Raw genomic sequence first — 22761 nt, 5'->3', positions numbered from 1 at the left:
CTTTACAATTTAAAGCAGCGCGTTAAAACGCGTTGGGTTTCTTGGTCACACAGAGTATCCATAGCAAGGCAGTTGGACATTAGCAGGCTGTTTGAATCGTTTATACTGAACGCCGGAGACACGCTGTTTTATCCAAACACGCTATCACACTGCTGTGTATGCTGCTGGTGGACTCTATTATCTAAAGACTTTTTCATGTGCTTATCAAGTACATACTTCTTGTAAGTATGTTTTTATATGTACGTGTGATTTTGTAATAAAATTATTTTACTCTTGAATCCTGGGTTGCGCTGTGTTTTCCCTCTGTTCACAGTCTCTTCGTATTTTGAACCTGTCAAGACGCTCAGGCTCCATAGACGGCAGCACCCAGCTTGTTTCGGATTAGGAACATCAGTGGATCGAATTATATGAACTCATTGTTCTGGATAGCCTTTTGGAAATACTGCAAGTATTTGATTATAACGTCCACTGTGGACTGGATATCATAACTATATAATCCACACCCGTGGATATTAGTATTACTTTTGTGGCTACATATCGATCTATTTTAACAGTCATATATATGTAACAGCTTACAATTGAAGGTTTATGCCTTTTTTTAAACATCGTGTGTATATACGACTACTTCCGGCCGATCACTTGAGAGATATACATACAGTATATGTAACAGCTTAAAATTGAAGGTTAAGGGCTCCATGTACTAAGCCGTCAATTCATCCGTCATTGTAGACGCGGATAAACTCGCCGTTACTCGCCGCGGGCGAAATGGTGTCCGCTGTCGCTATGTACTAATATTCCCCCAATAAATAGACAAGTCTAGCCCGCCGCGAGCAGTTGCGGATTGTTGATAAATTTGACGCCTCGCTCGCCGCGACTAAGCTGATGGTACTTAACTTTTTTAGTTGAATTGTCTGGCCAATTATTAACACGTGACATGCAAGGTGTCACGAACATCATAGTAGTCGCGGGAATAGAATTTTGCTCCTATAAAAGTTCAACTTATCTAAACAACTTTATTATTGTTCAAAATTTTTTGAAGAGTGATAACAGAGCGTTATTTTTGTAATATTTATTTACAATTTGGATATGGCTTCATCTGGATCTGATAATATATAAATATTAATATAAAAATAATTATAAAGATTGACAACTAACAATACAAATTTAAATAGATTACTCTTTAATTACAGTCGACAAATTGGGCGCAATTTATGTACATGGAAATGAGAGACAAATTAGACGCCAGTTATGCTGTAAGTACAATGCTGATATTACTGCCTTTTATATATGGCTAGACTGGCGTCTAGATTGACTTTCCTATTGTTTTGTACCTTGCCCGCCACCTAAAAGGTGGCGAGGCAAAAATAGCGAGGTGGGAGCGGAAATTGTAGCGAGCGGACAAATAGATTTTTTAGTACATTCGTTTTTTGGCGAGTTGGTGGTCAAATGTGTCTAATTACAGTGAAAAATGGAGCGGTAGCGAGGTTTGGCGGATAAGTACGCTCGCAATTTTAAAGATGCGAGTTTTAACACAATTGACGGCTTTGTACATATCAGTTTGCGAGTTTTGACACGAGATTTGTTGCGGGTAGCTCGCTGACTGCTTAGTACATGGAGCCCTGAGTCATCTTTTTAAACATTGTATACACGATTATTCACGGCCGAAAGTAAATATTTGAGATATATGTGTCTCTTTTACAATAGGTGTGAAACCTTAATCACTGTCTTGTGATATTCACATAGCGCTGCTTTACAATTTATTAGTGTTAGCTCTTGTGAACTGCTGGTGCAACGCTGCCCCCTGCAGATTTGCGGCCAATCGGCAGGGGGGTGTCAATCAACCCGATCGTAGTCGATCAGGTGGAATTGAGGCAATGTCTGTCCGCCTCCTCAGAGCAGGCGTACAGGTTATGGAGCAGCGGTCTTTAGACCGCTGCTTCATAACTGGTGTTTCTGGCGAGCCTGCAGGCTCGCCAGAAACACAGGCCCTCAATCTCCATCCGGAGATTGATAAATGGGCCCCACAGTATAGACAGTGCTTACCTGGGATATGTGAATTAACACAAGTGTATCACAATGCCATTATATCCGGCAGATGCTGGCACTTGTTGAAGTCAGAAACAAAGATATTTAGCAATAGCCTATCTCAGTATGCTGTAGTGGAAAATTTCAGCAAAAGATAACAAGAGAAAACAGTACATTTGGTAAAAGAAGTAGATTAGAAAGGTTTTTTTAAAAAATTTGAATCATGGAATGGAAACTTTACCTCCATGTCCCTTAAAAATGTCTTTTTTTTTTTTTTTTAATAAACACGTGCCAAAAGACTGGATAACAGTGTAGTCTAGCAGTAATATGACCACAGTCATTGTCTTATTTGGCCAGTAAAGATAAGTACAGCTGTATTAATAGTACAAGTTCCACTGAAAAACAATCCTCTGTAACATTTGAAGAAATAAATGTAATTGGAAACAATTAAAGAAAGATTTCAAGAAAAGAAAAAATGAGGCTACATTGTCGGCTTTGAAATAGTGAGACACAACTGTGGGAAAAGATACTTCACAGCTGGGGCAATACAGCCTTTTGAATGCTGCATGATGGGCCTAAGTGTAGGTTAAGGACCGTGTCCATCAAATTTCCAAAAGCACCAATGGCCGGTCCCTGGAGACAACTTTTTCTCTATCCAACAAGATAACTTTATTAAAACAAGACGAACATGAAAATGTCTAACCATTCACAAACATTTCCAGAAATCATTTTGCAGGTGTGTTTCTTAAGCGCTGTGGTTGTAATTATTGGTCTGTTTTTTTATTGCTAGTGGTTCTTGTTTGATTTTTGAGATTATGCAACTTGCACTTACTAACTACAGATGTTAATGACAGGAACACTCACTAACGAAACTGTAAAACATATAGGTGAAGGGATGATGAAATGAGGCTTGATGAATTTGGAACATGATTTTGCATTTACAACAAGGCCCCTCTGCAACCTCACAAGCACCTAGTAATTCTGGAGAACAGAGCATTAATACTGTATGTTTCATAGTGTGGATTGACACAGCTCTGTTGCATGGTCCTTCAAACTGTAGACTGTAAGCTCTTCAGTGCAGGGCCCTCTTCCTACTGTACTAGATATGTTTAGTCTGTTATGTTTATGTATCTTATCACAAATCCTTGTCATTATATACCCCTGTCTCTGTTCACAGTACTACTGAATTTTGCAGCACTATACAAATAAATAACAATAATACTTTTATGGCAAGTAGATGATTTTTAAAGGGCCATAATACCCAAATGTTTAACCCCTTAATGACCGGACCATTTTTCAATTTTCTTACCCTTAATGACAATGGCTATTTTTACATTTCTGCAGTGTTTGTGTTTAGCTGTAATTTCCCTCTTACTCATTTACTGTACCCACACATATTATATACCGTTTTTCTCGCCATTAAATGGACTTTCTAAGGATACCATTATTTTCATCATATCTTATAATTTCCTATAAAAAAAATATAAAATATGAGGAAAAAATTGAAAAAAACACACTTTTTCTAACTTTGACCCCCAAAATCTGTTACACATCTACAATCACCAAAAAACACCTATGCTAAATAGTTTCTAAATTTTGTCCTGAGTTTAGAAATACCCAATGTTTACATGTTCTTTACTTTTTTTGCAAGTTATAGGGCCATAAATACAAGTAGCACTTTGCTATTTCCAAACAACTTTTTTTCAAAATTAGCGCTAGTTACATTGGAACCCTGATATCTGTCAGGAATACCTGAATATCCCTTGACACGTATATATTTTTTTTTAGAAGACAACCCAAAGTATTGATCTAGGCCCATTTTGGTATATTTCATGCCACCATTTCACCGCCAAATGTCATCAAATAAAAAAAAAAGTTCACTTTTTCACAAATTTTGTCACAAACTTTAGGTTTCCCACTGAAATTATTTACAAACAGCTTCTGCAATTAAGGCACAAATGGTTGTAAATGCTTCTTTGGGATCCCCTTTGTTCAGAAATAGCAGACTTATATGGCTTTGTGGTTGCTTTTTGGTAAGTAGAAGGCCGCTAAATGCTGCTGCGCACCACACGTAAATTATGCCCAGCAGTTAAGGGGTTAAATTAGGTAGCTTGTAGGGAGCTTGCAGGGTTAATTTTAGCTTTCGGGTAGAGATCAGCCTCCCACCTGACACATCCCACCCCCTGATCCCTCCCAAACAGTTCTCTTCCCTCCCCCACCCCACAATTGTCCCCGCCATCTTAAGTACTGGCAGAAAGTCTGCCAGTACTAAATAAAAGGAGTTTTTCTTTTTTTTAATAAAAAAAAATAAAATGTTTTAGCTGTGATGGACTCCTGCCTTAGCCCCAACCTCCATGATCCCCCCCCCCCCCCAGCTCTCTAACCCTCTCCCCTACCTAATTGCCGCCATCTTGGGTACTGGCAGCTGTCTGCCAGTACCCAATTTGCCCCCCAAAAAAGTGTTTTTTTTTATCTTTTATTGCCATTTTAAATTTTTCTGTAGTGTAGCAGCCCCCCACAATACCCCAACCCCCTCCCCCTCCCAGATCCTTATATATTTATTTTTTCCCCCCTCTTCCCTCCTCATTGGTGTCAGTGTGGGTAGCTAATCGCGCGCGCGCGCTCCCGGCACCCGGCGTGCACATTGCACTTACAGGAGCCGGATGCCGGGTAGCGATGGGCCGCCCACCCGCCTCCCTGTTGCGCTCCCACCCACCAACGAACCGGCACCATCGCTACCGGTGCAGAGAGGGCCACAGAGTGGCTCTCTCTGCATCGGAGTCTTCTGAAAGGGTATTGCAGGATGCCTCCATATGGAGGCATCACTGCAATACCCTGAGAGCTACTGGAAGCGATTGCGATCGCTTCCAGCACTCTCTTAGACAACTGACGTACCAGGTACGTCTATTGTCATTAACTGTAAGTTAATGCATGACGTACCTGGTACGTCAGTTGTCATTAAGGGGTTAAACACTTGAAAGTGATGCAGTATAGCTGTAAAAAGCTGACTAGAAAATATCTCCTGAACATCTCTATGTAAAAAAGAAAGATATTTTACCTCAAAAGTTCCTCAGTAGCCACATCCCATTGTAAAGGATTTCTAAGCAGCATTTTAGTGTATTCAGCTTACTAACGGCTAGATTTGGAGTTTTGTCGGTAACGACCCGAAAAACTAACGCCGGCTTTTTTTCTGGCCGCACCATAAAAATAACTCTGGTATTGAGAGTCCACATAAAGGCTGCGTTAGGCTCCAAAAAAGGAGCGTAGAGCATTTTTAACGCAGCTTCAACTCTCGATACCAGAGTTGCTTACGCAAGCGGCCAGCCTCAAAAACGTGCTCGTGCACGATTCTCCCATAGGAAACAATGGGGCTGTTTGAGCTGAAAAAAAACCTAACACCTGCAAAAAAGCCGCGTTAAGCTCCTAACGCAGCCCCATTGTTTGCTATGGGGAAACACTTCCTACGTCTGCACCTAACACTTTAACATGTACCCCGAGTCTAAACACCCCTAACCTTACACTTATTAACCCCTAATCTGCTGCCCCCGCTATCGCTGACCCCTGCATATTATTATTAACCCCTAATCTGCCGCTCCGTAAACCGCCGCTACTTACATTATCCTTATGTACCCCTAATCTGCTGCCCTAACATCGCCGACCCCTATATTATATTTATTAACCCCTAATCTGCCCCCCACAACGTCGCCTCCACCTAACTACACTTATTAACCCCTAATCTGCCGACCGGACCTGAGCGCTACTATAATAAAGTTATTAACCCCTAATCCGCCTCACTAACCCTATAATAAATAGTATTAACCCCTAATCTGCCCTCCCTAACATAGCCGACACCTAACTTCAATTATTAACCCCTAATCTGCCGACCGGAGCTCACCGCTATTCTAATAAATGTATTAACCCCTAAAGCTAAGTCTAACCCTAACACTAACACCCCCCTAAATTAAATATAATTTTAATCTAACGAAATTAATTAACTCTTATTAAATAAATTATTCCTATTTAAAGATAAATACTTACCTGTAAAATAAATCCTAATATAGCTACAATATAAATTATAATTATATTATAGCTATTTTAGGATTAATATTTATTTTACAGGTAACTTTGTATTTATTTTAACCAGGTACAATAGCTATTAAATAGTTAAGAACTATTTAATAGCTAAAATAGTTAAAATAATTACAAATTTACCTGTAAAAGAAATCCTAACCAAAGTTACAATTAAACCTAACACTATACTATCAATAAATTAATTAAATAAACTACCTACAATTACCTACAATTAACCTAACACTACACTATCAATAAATTAATTAAATACAATTCCTACAAATAAATACAATTAAATAAACTTGCTAAAGTACAAAAAATAAAAAAGAACTAAGTTACAAAAAATAAAAAAATATTTACAAACATAAGAAAAATATTACAACAATTTTAAACTAATTACACCTACTCTAAGCCCCCTAATAAAATAACAAAGCCCCCCAAAATAAAAAAATGCCCTACCCTATTCTAAATAACTAAAGTTCAAAGCTCTTTTACCTTACCAGCCCTGAACAGGGCCCTTTGGGGGCATGCCCCAAGAAGTTCAGCTCTTTTGTCTGTAAAAAAAAAAATACAATACCCAAGCCCCCCAACATTACAACCCACCACCCACATACCCCTAATCTAACCCAAACCCCCCTTAAATAAACCTAACACTAAGCCCCTGAAGATCTTCCTACCTTGTCTTCACCTCACCGGATTTAACGATCTGTCCAGAAGAGCTCCTCCGATGTCCTGATCCAATCCCAAGCGGGGGGCTGAAGAGGTCCATGATCCGGCTGAAGTCTTCATCCAAGCGGGAGCTGAAGAGGTCCATGATCCGGATGAAGTCTTCATCCAAGCGGGAGCTGAAGAGGTCCATGATCCGGATGAAGTCTTCTATCAACGGCATCTTCAATCTTCTTTCTTCCGGATCCATCTTGCAGACCTCCGACGCGGAACATCCTGCTGGCCCGACGGACTAACGACGAATGACGGTTCCTTTAAGGGACGTCATCCAAGATGGCGTCCCTCGAATTCCGATTGGCTGATAGGATTCTATCAGCCAATCGGAATTAAGGTAGGAAAATTCTGATTGGCTGATGGAATCAGCCAATCAGATTCAAGTTCAATCCGATTGGCTGATTCAATCGTCGTTAGTCCGTCGGGCCAGCAGGATGTTCCGCGTCGGAGGTCTGCAAGATGGATCCGGAAGAAAGAAGATTGAAGATGCCGTTGATAGAAGACTTCATCCGGATCATGGACCTCTTCAGCTCCCGCTTGGATGAAGACTTCATCCGGATCATGGACCTCTTCAGCTCCCGCTTGGATGAAGACTTCAGCCGGATCATGGACCTCTTCAGCCCCCCGCTTGGGCTTGGATCAGGACATCGGAGGAGCTCTTCTGGACAGATCGTTGAACCCGGTGAGGTGAAGACAAGGTAGGAAGATCTTCAGGGGCTTAGTGTTAGGTTTATTTAAGGGGGGTTTGGGTTAGATTAGGGGTATGTGGGTGGTGGGTTGTAATGTTGGGGGGCTTGGGTATTGTATTTTTTTTTTTACAGGCAAAAGAGCTGAACTTCTTGGGGCATGCCCCGCAAAGGGCCCTGTTCAGGGCTGGTAAGGTAAAAGAGCTTTGAACTTTAGTTATTTAGAATAGGGTAGGCCATTTTTTTATTTTGGGGGGCTTTGTTATTTTATTAGGGGGCTTAGAGTAGGTGTAATTAGTTTAAAATTGTTGTAATATTTTTCTTATGTTTGTAAATATTTTTTTATTTTTTGTAACTTAGTTCTTTTTTATTTTTTGTACTTTAGCAAGTTTATTTAATTGTATTTATTTGTAGGAATTGTATTTAATTAATTTATTGATAGTGTAGTGTTAGGTTAATTGTAGGTAATTGTAGGTAGTTTATTTAATTAATTTATTGATAGTATAGTGTTAGGTTTAATTGTAATTTAGGTTAGGATTTCTTTTACAGGTAAATTTGTAATTATTTTAACTATTTTAGCTATTAAATAGTTCTTAACTATTTAATAGCTATTGTACCTGGTTAAAATAAATACAAAGTTACCTGTAAAATAAATATTAATCCTAAAATAGCTATAATATAATTATAATTTATATTGTAGCTATATTAGGATTTATTTTACAGGTAAGTATTTATCTTTAAATAGGAATAATTTATTTAATAAGAGTTAATTAATTTCGTTAGATTAAAATTATATTTAATTTAGGAAGGTGTTAGTGTTAGGGTTAGACTTAGCTTTAGGGGTTAATACATTTATTAGAATAGCGGTGAGCTCCGGTCGGCAGATTAGGGGTTAATAATTGAAGTTAGGTGTCGGCGATGTTAGGGAGGGCAGATTAGGGGTTAATACTATTTATTATAGGGTTAGTGAGGCGGATTAGGGGTTAATAACTTTATTATAGTAGCGCTCAGGTCCGGTCGGCAGATTAGGGGTTAATAAGTGTAGGCAGGTGGAGGCGAAGTTGAGGGGGGCAGATTAGGGGTTAATAAATATAATATAGGGGTCGGCGGTGTTAGGGGCAGCAGATTAGGGGTACATAAGGATAACGTAGGTGGCGGCGCTTTGCGGTCAGCAGATTAGGGGTTAATAAGTGTAGGTAGGTGGAGGCGACGTTGTGGGGGGCAGGTTAGGGGTTAATAAATATAATACAGGGGTCGGCGGTGTTAGGGGCAGCAGATTAGGGGTACACAAGGATAACGTAGGTGGCGGTCGGCAGATTAGGGGTTAAAAAAAATGATTCGAGTGTCGGCGATGTGGGGGGACCTTGGTTTAGGGGTACATAGGTAGTTTATGGGTGTTAGTGTACTTTAGAGTACAGTAGTTAAGAGCTTTATAAACCGGCGTTAGCCCAGAAAGCTCTTAACTACTGACTTTTTTCCTGCGGCTGGAGTTTTGTCGTTAGATGTCTAACGCTCACTTCAGAAACGACTCTAAATACCGGAGTTAGAAAGATCCCATTGAAAATATAGGATACGCAATTGACGTAAGGGGATCTGCGGTATGGAAAAGTCGCGGATGAAAAGTGAGCGTTAGACCCTATTTTGAGTGACTCCAAATACCGGCGGTAGCCTAAAACCAGCGTTAGGAGCCTCTAACGTTGGTTTTCACGGCTAACGCCAAACTCCAAATCTAGGTCTATGAAATTTCATGAGAGTTAAGTCAAATCTCATGAGATCACAGTAAAAGAGTTCATGACCTCAGCACTGCTGATGCTGATTGGCTGTTGTTCAGTTCTTCATAATTTTTTTTTTTTACCTGCAGCTGGGAGCAGCTGAGTATAACTTTTTACACAGAACTTACTCTGCTGAGCTGAGGAAATTGTGAGGTAAAATATCTTCCTTTTTTACATAGAGATGCTCAGGTGATATTTTCCTGTCAGCTTTATACAGTTATACTGCATCAGTTTCAAGTGATTTAGCATACGAGTATTATGTCCCTTTAATATTATATTGCTCACTTATGTATTTTTTTATTTCAGTTTAGCAATAATAATTATGAAAATTACTAACAGAATGTATCATTACTACAAGCAGTGCCCTGTTATGTGCCAGTCTGTATGCCACAGGCTATAATGCAGCAGTGCCCTCATTGCTTTAGCTTTGAGCTCCTCCCTGCCTCTCTGCAGTCAACACACAACACAGAGAGGAGGAGGGAGGGGAGAGAAGGCTGCAGACTGAAAGAAGAGATGATGGAGACCGTGAATAAGCAAAGATCATTCAGCTTCATAACTCAAGGCCTGCTGATTTTCATGCTGTGTAATGCAAATCTAGATAGGATTGTGACAGAGGCATCCCCGAGCCCTTGCAAGGCACCACTGCAGTGGGAAGGCAGGATGGTGGTTTATGATCACGACACAGGCAGAAACATCAGGGCCTCAGTCACCTATGATTCCACCCAGCAGCGCCTCCGTATCTTGGAGGAGAGGAAGAGCCTGGTGCCCTGCAAGAAGTAGGTGTTATTAGATAGACACAGCTCACGCACCTGCGTATTGTAAAGTAGTATGTAAGGACCTCCCATAGCCCCCTGCCATAGCCCCCTGCTGTTCAGTATCTGGTCCATTTGATTACAGTCTCCCATCATACATTCTCTTGCTACAGTAGCATCACAATGAATCATTTATGACAAGGGGCTGGGGTAATGAGATGTAACATAACTTTATTTTGAGGCAAACAATCTGCTAGATTTTGTTGCAGTTAAAAATATTTCACTATTTTTTTCATAAATTTTAACCAATATCTCCAATATAATAACCTGTCTGAAATGAAACTTGCTGAATGGTCTTGTAGGCCTTCCCCATTATAGAAGTTGGGTTAAAGGGATATTAAAGGAATATGAAACCCACATTTTTTTCTTTTATGATTCAGGTAGAGCATGCCATTTTAAGCAACTTTCTAATTTACTCATATGATCAATTTTTCTTTGTTCTCTTGGTATCTTTATTTGTCAAAAGTAGGAATGTAAGCTTAGGATCAGACCCATTTTTTGTTTGGCACCCTGATTGGTGGCTACATTTAGCCAGCAATCAGCAAGCGCTACCCAGGTTCTGAACCAAAAATGGGCTGGTTTCTAAGCTTAAATTCCTGCTTTTCTAATAAAGATACCAAGAGAATGAAGAAAAATTGATTATAGGAGTAAATGAAAGTTGCTTAAAATTGCATGCTCTATCTGAATCATGAAATAAAAAAATTGGGGTTCATATCCCTTTACAATAATGATTTGCATATTCTTCAGAAATCAAATAGATGTTTTTAAATATTCCAAAAATTTCCCAAGCACAAACCCCTTGTAAAGCATTTTGAGTATTGCTTTTCTTATCTTTGTTTTAACTGTGGCCAGTTAGGGACATATATAAAAGAACTCCTTATGCATCAAACAATCACTGCGCAGCATGCCATAGAACCAGGGTTCTGAATTTCACAGAATACACTGCAGCCTCTCTGGGGGTAGTAGGAAAACAATAATTCTCTGATTTTAATTACAGGAAAAGCAGGTAAAATAAATAGCAGTTGTGCATAACAATGTGTTTTCATTAAATGCAGGATTTTGTACAAACCTATGTCTGTGCAAATGTATATTTTAAGTGATAGAAAACTTTAGAATCAGTAAATGCACCGTGTAAGTATAAGTTAAAGGGACATGGAACCCAAAATTGTTCTTTCTTGACTCAGAGTATGCCATTTCAACCAAATTTGCAATTTACTTATTTTATCTCATTTGTTTTGTTCTCTTGATATCCTTTATTGAAAAGAATACATAGGTAGGCTAAGGAGCAGCAATACACTACTGGGAGCTAGCTGCTGATTGGTAGCTGCACATATATGCCTCTTGTCATTGGATTGTCAAATGTTATCAGCTTGCTTTCAGTAGTGAATTGTTACTCCTTTAACAAAGGATGCCAAGAGATTGAAACAAATTTGACCATCGCAGAAAATTAAAAAGTTGTTTAAAATTGAATACTAATCTGAATAATGAAAGAATAACTTTGGGTTTCATGTTCCTTTAAGAAGATACAGCGAATTTAAATATTTCTAAGGAAATCATTTTTTTAAATGTTTGTTTTTGCACCTTATATTTAACCCCCTTGTGTCTTGTCTCCTCCTTCTAGTCTGGTGCTTCTTTTTGACAAGGGGGCGGTGCAGCTAATGGCAAGAGTACTGCAAGCCAATTTGAAATGTATATTTAGCGTAAAGGGACACTGAACCCAATTTTTTTCTTTTGTGATTCAGATAGAGCATGCAATTTTAAGCAACTTTCTAATTTACTCGAATTATCATGTTTTCTTCATTCTCTTGCTATCTTTATTTGAAAAAGAAAGTTCAGACCCTGGACAGCACTTGTTTATTGGTGGATGAATGTATCCACCAATCAGCAAGAACAACCCAACTGTTCATAAAAAACTTACATTCTTGTTTTTCAAATAAAAATACCAAGAGAATGAAGAACATTTGATAATAGGAGTAAATTAGAAAGTTGCTTAAAATTGCATGCTCTATCTGAATCATAAAATAAAAAACTTGCACATACTAGCTCATACCTCCCTACATTTGTGGTTAGGCATTAGGGACTCAGGAGGTTAAGGGGTGCATCATGGGTGTGTCTGCGCAGTGAGTGGGCGTGTCTGGTTAGTCTATGGGCGAGGCTAAGGGAAAGTCTTCAAATAAGGACAAATTACTTTCTAAAAGGAAGAGAGGAATAGAGCTCAGAAATAGGGACTGCCCCTCTCAAATAGGGACAGGTGGGAGGACTGCTAAATGCAAGCAGAAATAACAGTTCACCTGTTTGGGGCAACACTAATCTTATTTTCAGCAATGCCTATTTCTTACAGATAGACTGAAAAAAATCCTATTCAATTCACTGAATTTAATCTTTCTTGATGTATTTTCTCCCCACATATATAATGGTAATAGCTGTAGTTAAAATATTTTATTGCTGACTCTTGTCCTTCTCCTGGTTTCCTCCTTTATAAATTATTGTATTCATATTCTGCTCGTTTAAGTAGATAACTGTTCAGAAATGTGGTGGGAATGGGATGACTCAGTGTCAGAATTGAGCCATTTCTCTCTTCAGCTGAAATATATAAGGGGCAGTCTACCCTAAATTTTTCTACACTTTAATTTGTTTCCAATAATCAATTTTACCGACTGCAGTGAATTTAATTGTTTACAAATAGCGCCTTTTACTTTATTTCGAAATTTAAAATAGCTAACTTTGCCTGTGGTATGCAATATACATGAACCAGCAAAAATGCTTTTAATAAAAGCTATAACTGTTTCAAGGGGGTATTTAAAGGGACACTGAACACACATTTTTTCTTTAGTGATTCAGATAGAGCATGCAATTTTAAGCAACTTTCTAATTTACTCCTATTATCAATTTTTCTTCGTTCTCTTGCTACCTTTATTTGAAAAAGAAGGCAGTTAAGTTTTTTTTTGTTCAGAACTCTGGACAGCACATTTTTATTGGTGGATGAATTTATCCACCAATCAGCAAGGATAACCCAGGTTGTTCACCAAAAATAGACCGGCATCTAAACTTACATTCTTGCATTTCAAATAAAGATACCAAGAGAATAAAGAAAATTTGATAATAGGAGTAAATTAGAAAGTTGCTTCAAATTTCATGCTCTAGCTGAATCACAAAAGAAAAAAAAAAATGGATTCAGTGTCCCTTTAAGTATGCTCTGTGCACCAGCATTTTCAACACAGCACTTGCTTAGTCATGCTTATGTCATCTGGTAATTAATCAATTTGTTAATTCCTGTCAGGATACAAGCCCCACTGGTTCTCTGAGCAGGTGCAATATTTAAATATTGGTGCACTGAGAATATCTAACTACTGTATGCTTCTCATGCATGTGCAGAGAAAAATATTATTACTAAAATGGTGATAACTTTTACTAGAAGCATTTTTGAAAATGTACATATATATTGTAAATATGTTTCTATTTACAGATGTAATTCATCTGTGTGCATTTTAATTTTGAATGGATTGTCCCTTTAAGTATAGCCTAAAGAAATGTTTTGTAAACATAGCCTGCAGAAGAATTTACACTCCCAGTAAGAGGTAGGAGAGATAAACAATAACATGTTAATTTTCTATCGTTCCCTCTAAGTATTTGGCTTTGGTTTACATACAGAGATAATATAAAGAAGCATGTTTGTGTACACAAAATGATAAAATAAGGATTTCTGATTTCCATGTAAACTTATCCCATTATTATGGGTTGTAGTTTTAAAGAACAAATCCAGATATTTTGAATACAAAAGTAAACCTAGACAATGTTTCATACATATTATACTCTTCAACTGGTATAGCAAATTATTTGAGACATGTAAAGGGAAAAGCAATTTTGCAGTATAACGTCACTTTAATAATACATCATCACAATAAATAATCATTTTTTTCCTTGCTATAAAATGGAGAGACTGTGCCTGAAGTATAGTGACAAAGAGGACCTTCTTCTATGAAGCCAGATGAAGCTGACGATGGACATTAATGCAACATGTATTAGGGAAGGACAATTCAATTTAGTTGGGGTATTTAGAAAATGAAAAATAGATGGATATTATACTTTTTAAGAAGGGTCATCTTGCATTTGAGGGAGATCTGCTAGATTCTAAATGGGTCCCTTAGATCAGTGTTTCTCAACCATAGTCCTCAATAACCCCTAACAGGCCAGATTTTCATAATATCTGAACTAGAGCACAGGTGAATTAATCATGGGTGAGAGCAGGTTAGTAACCATGGTTACTGGTCAGCTGATTATTTCATATTTCACCTGTGCTCTGCTTCAGATATCATAAAAATCTTGTCTTTTAGGGGTATTGAGGACTTGAGTTGAGAGATGAGGGGGTAAAGTTGGATGCTGAGGCTTATTCTTGGGAGGTCATGAAAAGTGTCCCTCTATCTTCTAGCAATGTCTTGTGGATGCATTTAGGTATATTAAGGGTCAGTGCACTATAGAAAATAGTAGAGTTAAATGTGCTGGGGATAATAAAGGGACATTGTACTCTAAACTTTTCTCCCCTTTAATGTTTTTCCAATGGTCCATTTTACCTGCTGGAGGGTATTTAATTGCTTGCTCCTTTACTTTTATGCATGGACATGCAGTAAGGGGAGGCAGAGTCTCACCTGTCAAGAAAACAAAACAAAATAAATTAATATGAAAGTAAAATAAAAATAATCCCCCCACAAATTATATGAGGTTTATGTAAAAAGAATGTCCATATGTTATTTTAAACATTTGAACCATTTGTGTTGTTAGAATCATGTCTGTGTATATATATATAGTATACAACAGAAGTGAGTACACCCCTGGGCAATATCACTTAAAGGGCCACTGTAAGTAAATATTTTCTATGCCTGTTACTAACTACCCCAAATACGCTTTTTATCAATAGCATTTCATTAACAAATCTCTACCGTATATCAGAAATCTTGTCTGCAAATTTAATTGTTTTCCAAACCCACTCCGTGGGTATCCTTTGCTCTGTACCAATCTGTTTACAATACCTAGGTTTCAAAATGGCGCTTTAAACACAAAGTTATTGGTTTAAGTATTTTGAACACACAGTGCTGAAAATAGTGGGCAGGATAACGTTACATCATCGGCGAATAAAAGATATAACTTTTAGAACGTTATGAAACTTCAATTTGGAGAAAATATAGGTCAGTAGGTTTTAATTAATTTTTATTTACTTTAATATGTTAGTTGTTTAGCTTAAAAATTATAACAGAAAGTAATCCTTTAAATATCAAATTATTCAAAATTGTATCACCTCTTAACAATTGTTTTATTTCTAAGTTGACAAGTAGAGTATTTCTTATTATAAATAATCAAAAACAAATACTTTAGAAAGATTATATTGAAAATACAGGCCCCAAAGTAGAAACTTAATGCAACAAAAGTGAATACACCTGTGGTCACTGACACACAAGTTAGATCACTGAAACAAAATGTGAGTGCACCTATGATTTCCAATTAGCCTAATTGCATAAGCATAGTTACCAGAACAGTCTAATTTTTTGACCAATGGGCTGTGTCTATCTGCAAGTTTGCATCATGTCTCCTCATGGAAAAGAATTGCTAGAGGAATTGAAAAATCTGATTGTGAGACTTCACAAAGATGGAAAAGGATACAGGAAGTTTAGTGACCAACTAAAAATCAGTCAAAACGCAGTTGCAGCAGTAATCAGGAGGTATAGATTGATACACAGTGCCAAAAATCAGAGCAGGGCGCTACTTGCACAAACTAGCTCTGAAAAACAGGCAACAGGCAAGTGCTTTAGATTTGGCTCAGGGATTATTGATAGAAATTGGAGTTTCTGTGACAGCTCAGACAGCGCTAAGGACATTGCATAATGTCAACTTCTATGGATAGCATCGAAGGAAAAAAACCCTTGCTTGCTTTTCGGGACAAAACTGCAAGATTAAACTTTGCTAAATAACATTTGGTAAGATGGCCAAGAGCAAGATACAATTTTGTGGCTCAGATGGGGTGCAGCATGTTTGGTGTGAACCTGGTCAGGATTATAACAGTGAATGCATAGTCCCAACAGTGAATCATGGAGGTGGGAGTGTGATGATATGGGGCTGCATGACTGCAAAAGGTGTTAGGGAGATGACATTTATAGATGGAACCATAAATGCCTGCAATATACCAAAATACTGGCTGACAAGATGACTCCCAGTCTCCAGAAGTTTGGCAGAGGACAAATATTCCAGCATGATAACGATCCAAAGCACACTGCTAAAATTACAAAGGAGTAGAAACAAGTGAAAACTATGACCTGGCCAAGTATGTCACCTGGCTTGAATCCAGTAGGACACCTTTGGGGTATTTTAAAGAGAATGGTACCGCAACACAACCCCACCAGCAACGAGCAGCTGAAAAAAATATCTCTGAAGAAGGCAGAACATCTCTCCAGAAATTTGTTTCCTCCATGCCAAGAAGGATTGAGTCTGTCATCAAAAATAAAGGTGGACATGCAAAGTATTGAAAAAAATAAAAGATTTGAATCTCAGTAATGAAAGGTGCATTGACTTGTGTTGCATTGATTTCCTGCTTTAGGGCCGGTATTTTTAATACAGTAAATCTAATTTTACATAAGAGCAAATACCCTACTGTAAAACATAGACATACTGCAGTTAGTTTGGTTATACAATTTTGAATCGTTTGACATTTAAGTGACATTGCACTGGGGTGTACTCACTTCTGTTGTATACTGTATATATATATATATATATATATATATATATATATATATATATATATATATTTATATACAGTATATATGTGTACATTATTCATGCTGAGTATTATTAGAACAACATCATGTAATTTATCTGGCTTCTGAAAATGAAATATCAACATTGGAACATGTTATAGCTCAATAATTATGTTTATTTTTTAATAATTTTTCAGCCATATTAATGACATTAAATACTAACAATGCTCAGTGTGATTATAAACTATATTGTTTGAACTTCATTATTGAAATGGTTGAATTTATTTATTGAGGTTTCTTGACTACAAACTACTATTTGTGTATTATGAAATGTATATAAATTCAGTTAACCCCCCTTATTTTTTTAAAAAATCTGAAAAGTGCAGTATTTTTGCTTGTTTTTGCTATACATTATCTCAAATTCTTGCAAATTGTCAGAGTTTGATGCATTCTACACAGTGGTTGCTTAGATTCTACAAAAACTTTTAGAAGTATTGTTTCATACTTAGCTACAGAGATGTTAAAATGTAAGATATTTCATTTTCGCCCATGTTAATGACAAAATGTGCAAATGATAATCAGGGCGATCATTGATTAGACACTTTTGTTTGCATGAGTGAAGTTTCTACTGAAATTATTTAAGCAATGTATTTATTTAATACCTAAACTAAATATAGTATCTAGGTACCATGGGTTGTAAACAGGGCCGCCATCATGGGGTGACAGGGGTGACTCCTGTCAGGGGCCAATTTTGGCAGCCACCAGTGGGTACTAAAGCAGAGTGCTAATTGAGCTTGGTAAATGTTATTACAAGGAGTAAAGTATTAGCATTTGAGAGGTGCACTAAACCACTATGCACAGTGTGAGACAGACTTATCACTTTGTTTGTACAGTGTGTGCCTGAGTCAGACGGCAGATCACTTTCATTTGCAGAGGAGGTAGGACTTACTTAGCAAATGTTTTTTATTTTTTTTGTGCAATTTCGGATTGTAACTTCAGTGTGGTAGTATATATTACATTCCAGTTTACTGCCCCTTTATGCAAGGACTTTCCAGATGCAAGGAGGCATTCATTTTATCTAAGATTTTTACATCTGCATAACATGTTATACTCTCAGACTAAGATTGCTCAGTGTTTGAAATGAGACGGGTTAACTTAAAACTGTTCAGTTTACACTACAGCTGACTTAATTTTGAAATACATACCAACAAGCCTAAATCCTGCATTTAACCAGATCTAATGGTATGAGTACCACAGCTTATGGTTCCACCGAGACCATATAAAGTACAGCATTTTCAAAATCCATAAATACAGCTGACAGATGGGAACATTTGTACACTTTATTTGAAGTGGTGCTCTTGGTTAGGGAAAAATCAAACAAACATATGTCAACCTCTTAAAAGTACTTTTCTTCATCTAGCCATCTACCCAGATCATTAATGTACAATTTTTTAAATTCACAGAATTATTTTTGTTTGCACATTTACAAATATGATTATTTAAAAAGTGATCTCTTAATTTCTGCAATTTTTTTTATCATGCATGTCACACACTGTTGATTTAGGGGATGCAAGGTGCATAAATGTTTCCTCCTGTGAGTGTTTCTGTGGGTGTCTGTGTTTATGCCTTTGTGCTTTGGTTTGTGTCTCTATGAGTGTGTATGTATTTTTTTCTGTGGGTCTCTCTGGGAGGGTGGGTGTGTATGTCTTTGTGCATTTTCTGTGGATGTCTGTGAGGGTGTGTGCATATGTCTTTGAGCTTTTTCTATGGGTGTCTCTGTGTATGTTTGCCTTTGTGTATTTTCTCTGGATGCCTCTGTGAGGGTGGGTGTGTATGTCTGTGTTTTCTGTAGATGTCTCTGTGAGGGTGTGTGTGTATGTATGTATGTATGTCTGTGTTTTCTGTGGATGTCTCTGTGAGGGTGTGTGTTTTCTGTGGGTGTCTCTGTGAGGGTGTGTGTATGTCTTTGTGTGTTTTCTGTGTATGTCTTTGTGTGTTTTCTGTGGATGTCTCAGTGAGGGTGTGTGTATATATGTCTTTCTGTGTTTTCTGTGGTTGTCTCTCTGTGTGTGTATGCCTTTGTGTGTTTTCTGTGGGTGTCTCTGTGTGTATGTCTTTGTGTGTTTTCTGAGGTTGTCTCTGTTGGTGTTTCCTTGGGTGTATGTGCAAGTTTTAGTTTGTGTGTGTGTGTTTCCATTGTCTGTTCCTTTTTAGGACATTATGACCTTACTACTGATTATTCACATCTTTCTACAGACTTTGAGACTAATGAGACCTTTCCGGAAGTCACCAATCTACCATTTAACCTTTAAATTATTGTTTAGGCAGTTCAGGACCCTTCCTGACAGCCACTGCATGCTGTTGTCGTCATTTAGTTGGCATCTTCCTTTACAAAAAGATAATCAGAACTCCATATTTTGTTTTCTAAATCTCCTTTATTTACAAAACTGTAGTTTACATCATTACTTCTCAGGTCAATGTAAACAAGTGTTGAGTGTCTGTTTGGGTGTCTGTGTCTGAGTGTGTTTCTTTGCGTGTCTGCTAGAGTGTCTATTCATGTTCCCATGTGGTAAACTTACATGTTAACCTATAGCAGGTATAACTTTGCTGTGTTTAAATATTAAATACAAATTAAAATGGATATTGTGTTTTTTTCTACAATGTGTCCCTGTGTATGTGTGTGTGTCCCTGTGTGTGTGTCCCTGTGTGTGTGTGTCTCTGTATGTGTGTCACTGTGTGTGTCCCTCTTTATGTCTGTCCCTGTGTGTGTGTCCCTCTGTATGCGTGTCCCTCTGTGTGTCCCTGTGTGTGTCCCTCTTTATGTCTGTTCCTGTGTGTGTGTCTCTGTATGTGTGTCCCTCTATATGTCCCTGTGTGTGTCCCTTTCTATGTGTGTCACTGTGTGTGTGTGTGTTTCCCTGTGAATGTGTTTGTCTGTGTCCCTCTGTTTTTCTGTGTCCATTGCTGTGTATAATTTTATAGTGTATCTAATATCTCATCACTCTGGCTCTGATACAGCCCCCAACTCCCGAGTCAATGACCACATCACATGTCACTGCCTTTATGTGCTATTCAAAGTATCTGTATTGCCTGTTTTATCCCCACCTATATTGAATATATGAGTAACAACCTTTTTCTCTGTAGAAAAGTTATGTAAAGAAAGAGATTTTGCATGTGAAATAGCAGATTGTACTTATTCAACACTGAAGCCGTAGTTAGCATTTCAATACCTAAGATAAATAACATTAGTACATCTGTTTTACAAGCAGGCTCACCCCATTGATATGGGCATGTCCTATGTGATGGTTTTAATAAGAAAAATGCTATTTCAATTAACAAAAATAAACACAAAGGAACACTTTTCCATACATTTAATACTGTGTAGTAAGTATAACAAGTAATTTGGATTTTATAGTACAGTGTCCCTTTAAAGGGATACTGAACCCAATTTTTTTCTTTCATGATTCAGATAGAGCATGCAATTGTAAGCAACTTTCTAATTTACTCCTATTATACCCATGTGCTGAAACAAAGATGGGCCAGCACGTAAGCGTACATTCCTGCTTTTTCAAATAAAGATACCAAGAGACTGAAGAAAATTTGATAATAGGAGTAAATTAGAAAGTTGCTTAAATTTGCATGCTCTATCTGAATCATGAAATAAAACATTTGGGTTCAGTGCCCCTTTAATGCCCAGCCCGAAGAATTTTATTCATTGTATGGGGATTTTTTTAAATCAGATCCTCTTTATGTTACAGCCTAGATATTTTGCTTCCCATCGTCTAGAGTGGTTTACATTATTTCCTTATTGTCAGAAAAAGCACTTACCTAGGCTTCTGCTGTTTGTGAAAAACAAGCACATCTGCTGGGCCCCTCTTATGCTTTCATGGAGCTTCTGGTAGACGTATTTTTTGCTGAATCTCTGCCAAAAGAAATGGTCTCTTAAAGAATATACTATAGAATTCCATACACTTGCAACAGTGACTGGTCCACCCTGCTATTAGAAAAGGAACTTTGGGAGAGATTTTATGATCAAATTATTTAGAAGAGAAAAAATAAAACTTTTCAATAGAACTAGTTTATACTTGCATTTGTCTAGACCCTGTCAGTTAAAGGGACACTAAAGCTAGCCCAGTATACTATTTAAACATATTTTTCAATCCTCCTTTAGCATTTTCTTGATGTCACATCAGTGTGCCTGGGAATTTGCATAATAGCCAATGGGTAGGTATGCTTTGTAGTAAGCACATGGGCAAATTTACCTATTGAAAATGTTGTTAACACATTGGGGGATATTTATCAAAGCCTCAAGTATGCTGCATTCGCCGGCACCAAGGCCGCCGCGGACCTGAATACGATCTCCATATTTATAAAAAAAAGCTGGCAAAAAGCCACACACCAAGTAAGGAGCGATGAGCATCGGAATGTTGTTAACTAGCAGTCATCGATCTCACTACTATTCGGCTTTTACCCAACTTTATTTATATTCTGTCACTAAATGCCGCCACTATACTAAAATGTTTAATCCCTATCCCGCCGCTCCCGGACCCCGCCGCAACGGTAATAAAGTTATTAACCCCTATCCCACCGCTACGGACCCCGCTGCAACTTTAATAAAGTTATTAACCCCTATCTCGCCGATCCCGGCCCCGCCACAACTGCAATAAAGTTATTAACCCCTACCCCGCCGCTCCTGGAACCCGCCGCCACTAAAAAAATGTATTAACCCCTATTCCGCCGCTCCCGGACCCCTCTGCCACCTAAATAAACGTATTGACCCCTAAACCTCTGGCCTCCCACATCACTACCATTAACTAAACCTATTAACCCCTAAACCACCAGCCCCCACATCGACATAAACTATATTAAGCTATTAACCTCTAAACCTAACAACTATCTTTACATTAAAATTACAACATCCCTATCTTATAATAAATTAAAACTTACCGTTAGAATTAAAATAAACTATATTAAACTATTAATTAACCTACCCTAACAACAATAAAAAACAAAACACTAAGTTACAAAAACAAACACTAAATTACAAAAAAAAACCACTGTATAAAAAATAAAAATGAATTACACCTAATCTAATAGCCCTATCAAAATAAAAAAGCCCCCCAAAATAAAAAAACACCTAGCCTACAATAAACTACCAATGGCCCTTAAAAGGGCCTTTTGTGGGATAGTGCCCCAAAGAAATCAGCTCTTTTACCTGTAAAAAAAAAATACAAACACCCCCCAACAGTAAAAACCCACTACTTCCCCAACAAACCTCCCCAAATAAAAAGCCTATCTAAAAAAACCTAAGCTCCCCATTGCCCTGAAAAGGGCATTTTTATGGGCATTGCCCTTAAAATGCATTTAGCTCTTTTACATGCCCAGACCCTACTCTAAAAATAAAACCCACCCAAAAAACCCTTAAATAAACCTAACACTAACCCCCAACTATCAACTTACAGTTTTTGAAGTTCCACTTGAAGGATCCATCCAGCCGTCAAGAAGTCTTCATCCGGGAGGCCTCTTCTATCTTCATCTGCCAATAGGAATGAGCTCTCATCCTATTGGCTGATTGGAACAGCCAATAGGATGAGAGCTGCTCAAATCCTATTGGCTGATTGGAACAGCCAATAGGATTTTCGCAGTTCTAATCCTATTGGCTGATTGGAACCTTTCAGCCAATAGGAATGCAAGGGACGCCATTTTGGATGACGTCACTTGCATTCAAGTTCCAGTTTACAAATTAATCTAATAGCCCAATCAAAATAAAAAATCCCCCCCAAAATAAAAAAAACCCAAGTCTACACTAAACTGCCAATGGCCCCTCAAAGGGCCTTTTGCGGGGCATTGCCCCAAAGAAATTAGCTCTTTTACCTGTAAAAAAAATACAAACAACCCTCCAACAGAAAAACCCACCACCCACACAACCAAC

The 22761-nt window shown here is 37.8% G+C and overlaps 1 protein-coding gene and 1 long non-coding RNA gene across 2 annotated transcripts in view; one reads left to right on the top strand and one right to left on the bottom strand.

The window, feature by feature from the left end:
• The first annotated feature begins 9787 nt into the window (after positions 1 to 9787).
• The window catches only part of EPDR1 (ependymin related 1), a 163113-nt gene continuing 150139 nt past the window's right edge, over positions 9788 to 22761 (top strand). The window contains exon 1 of the mRNA XM_053714417.1: positions 9788 to 10050. Coding sequence (XP_053570392.1) covers positions 9788 to 10050 — 263 coding nt within the window. The remainder of the gene's footprint in view (positions 10051 to 22761) is intronic.
• LOC128660521 (uncharacterized) lies at positions 9929 to 20763 on the bottom strand. The gene is made up of 3 exons (XR_008402547.1): positions 20658 to 20763; positions 14658 to 14732; positions 9929 to 10041 (listed from the first exon to the last, which is right to left on the bottom strand). It is a non-coding gene; the product is annotated as an uncharacterized LOC128660521 (long non-coding RNA).

This window comes from Bombina bombina, chromosome 5 (genome assembly GCF_027579735.1).
Source record: "Bombina bombina isolate aBomBom1 chromosome 5, aBomBom1.pri, whole genome shotgun sequence".
Lineage (NCBI taxonomy): Eukaryota > Metazoa > Chordata > Amphibia > Anura > Bombinatoridae > Bombina > Bombina bombina.
Note: the sequence above shows the minus strand (reverse complement) of the source record. Positions and strands in the feature narration are given on the sequence as shown.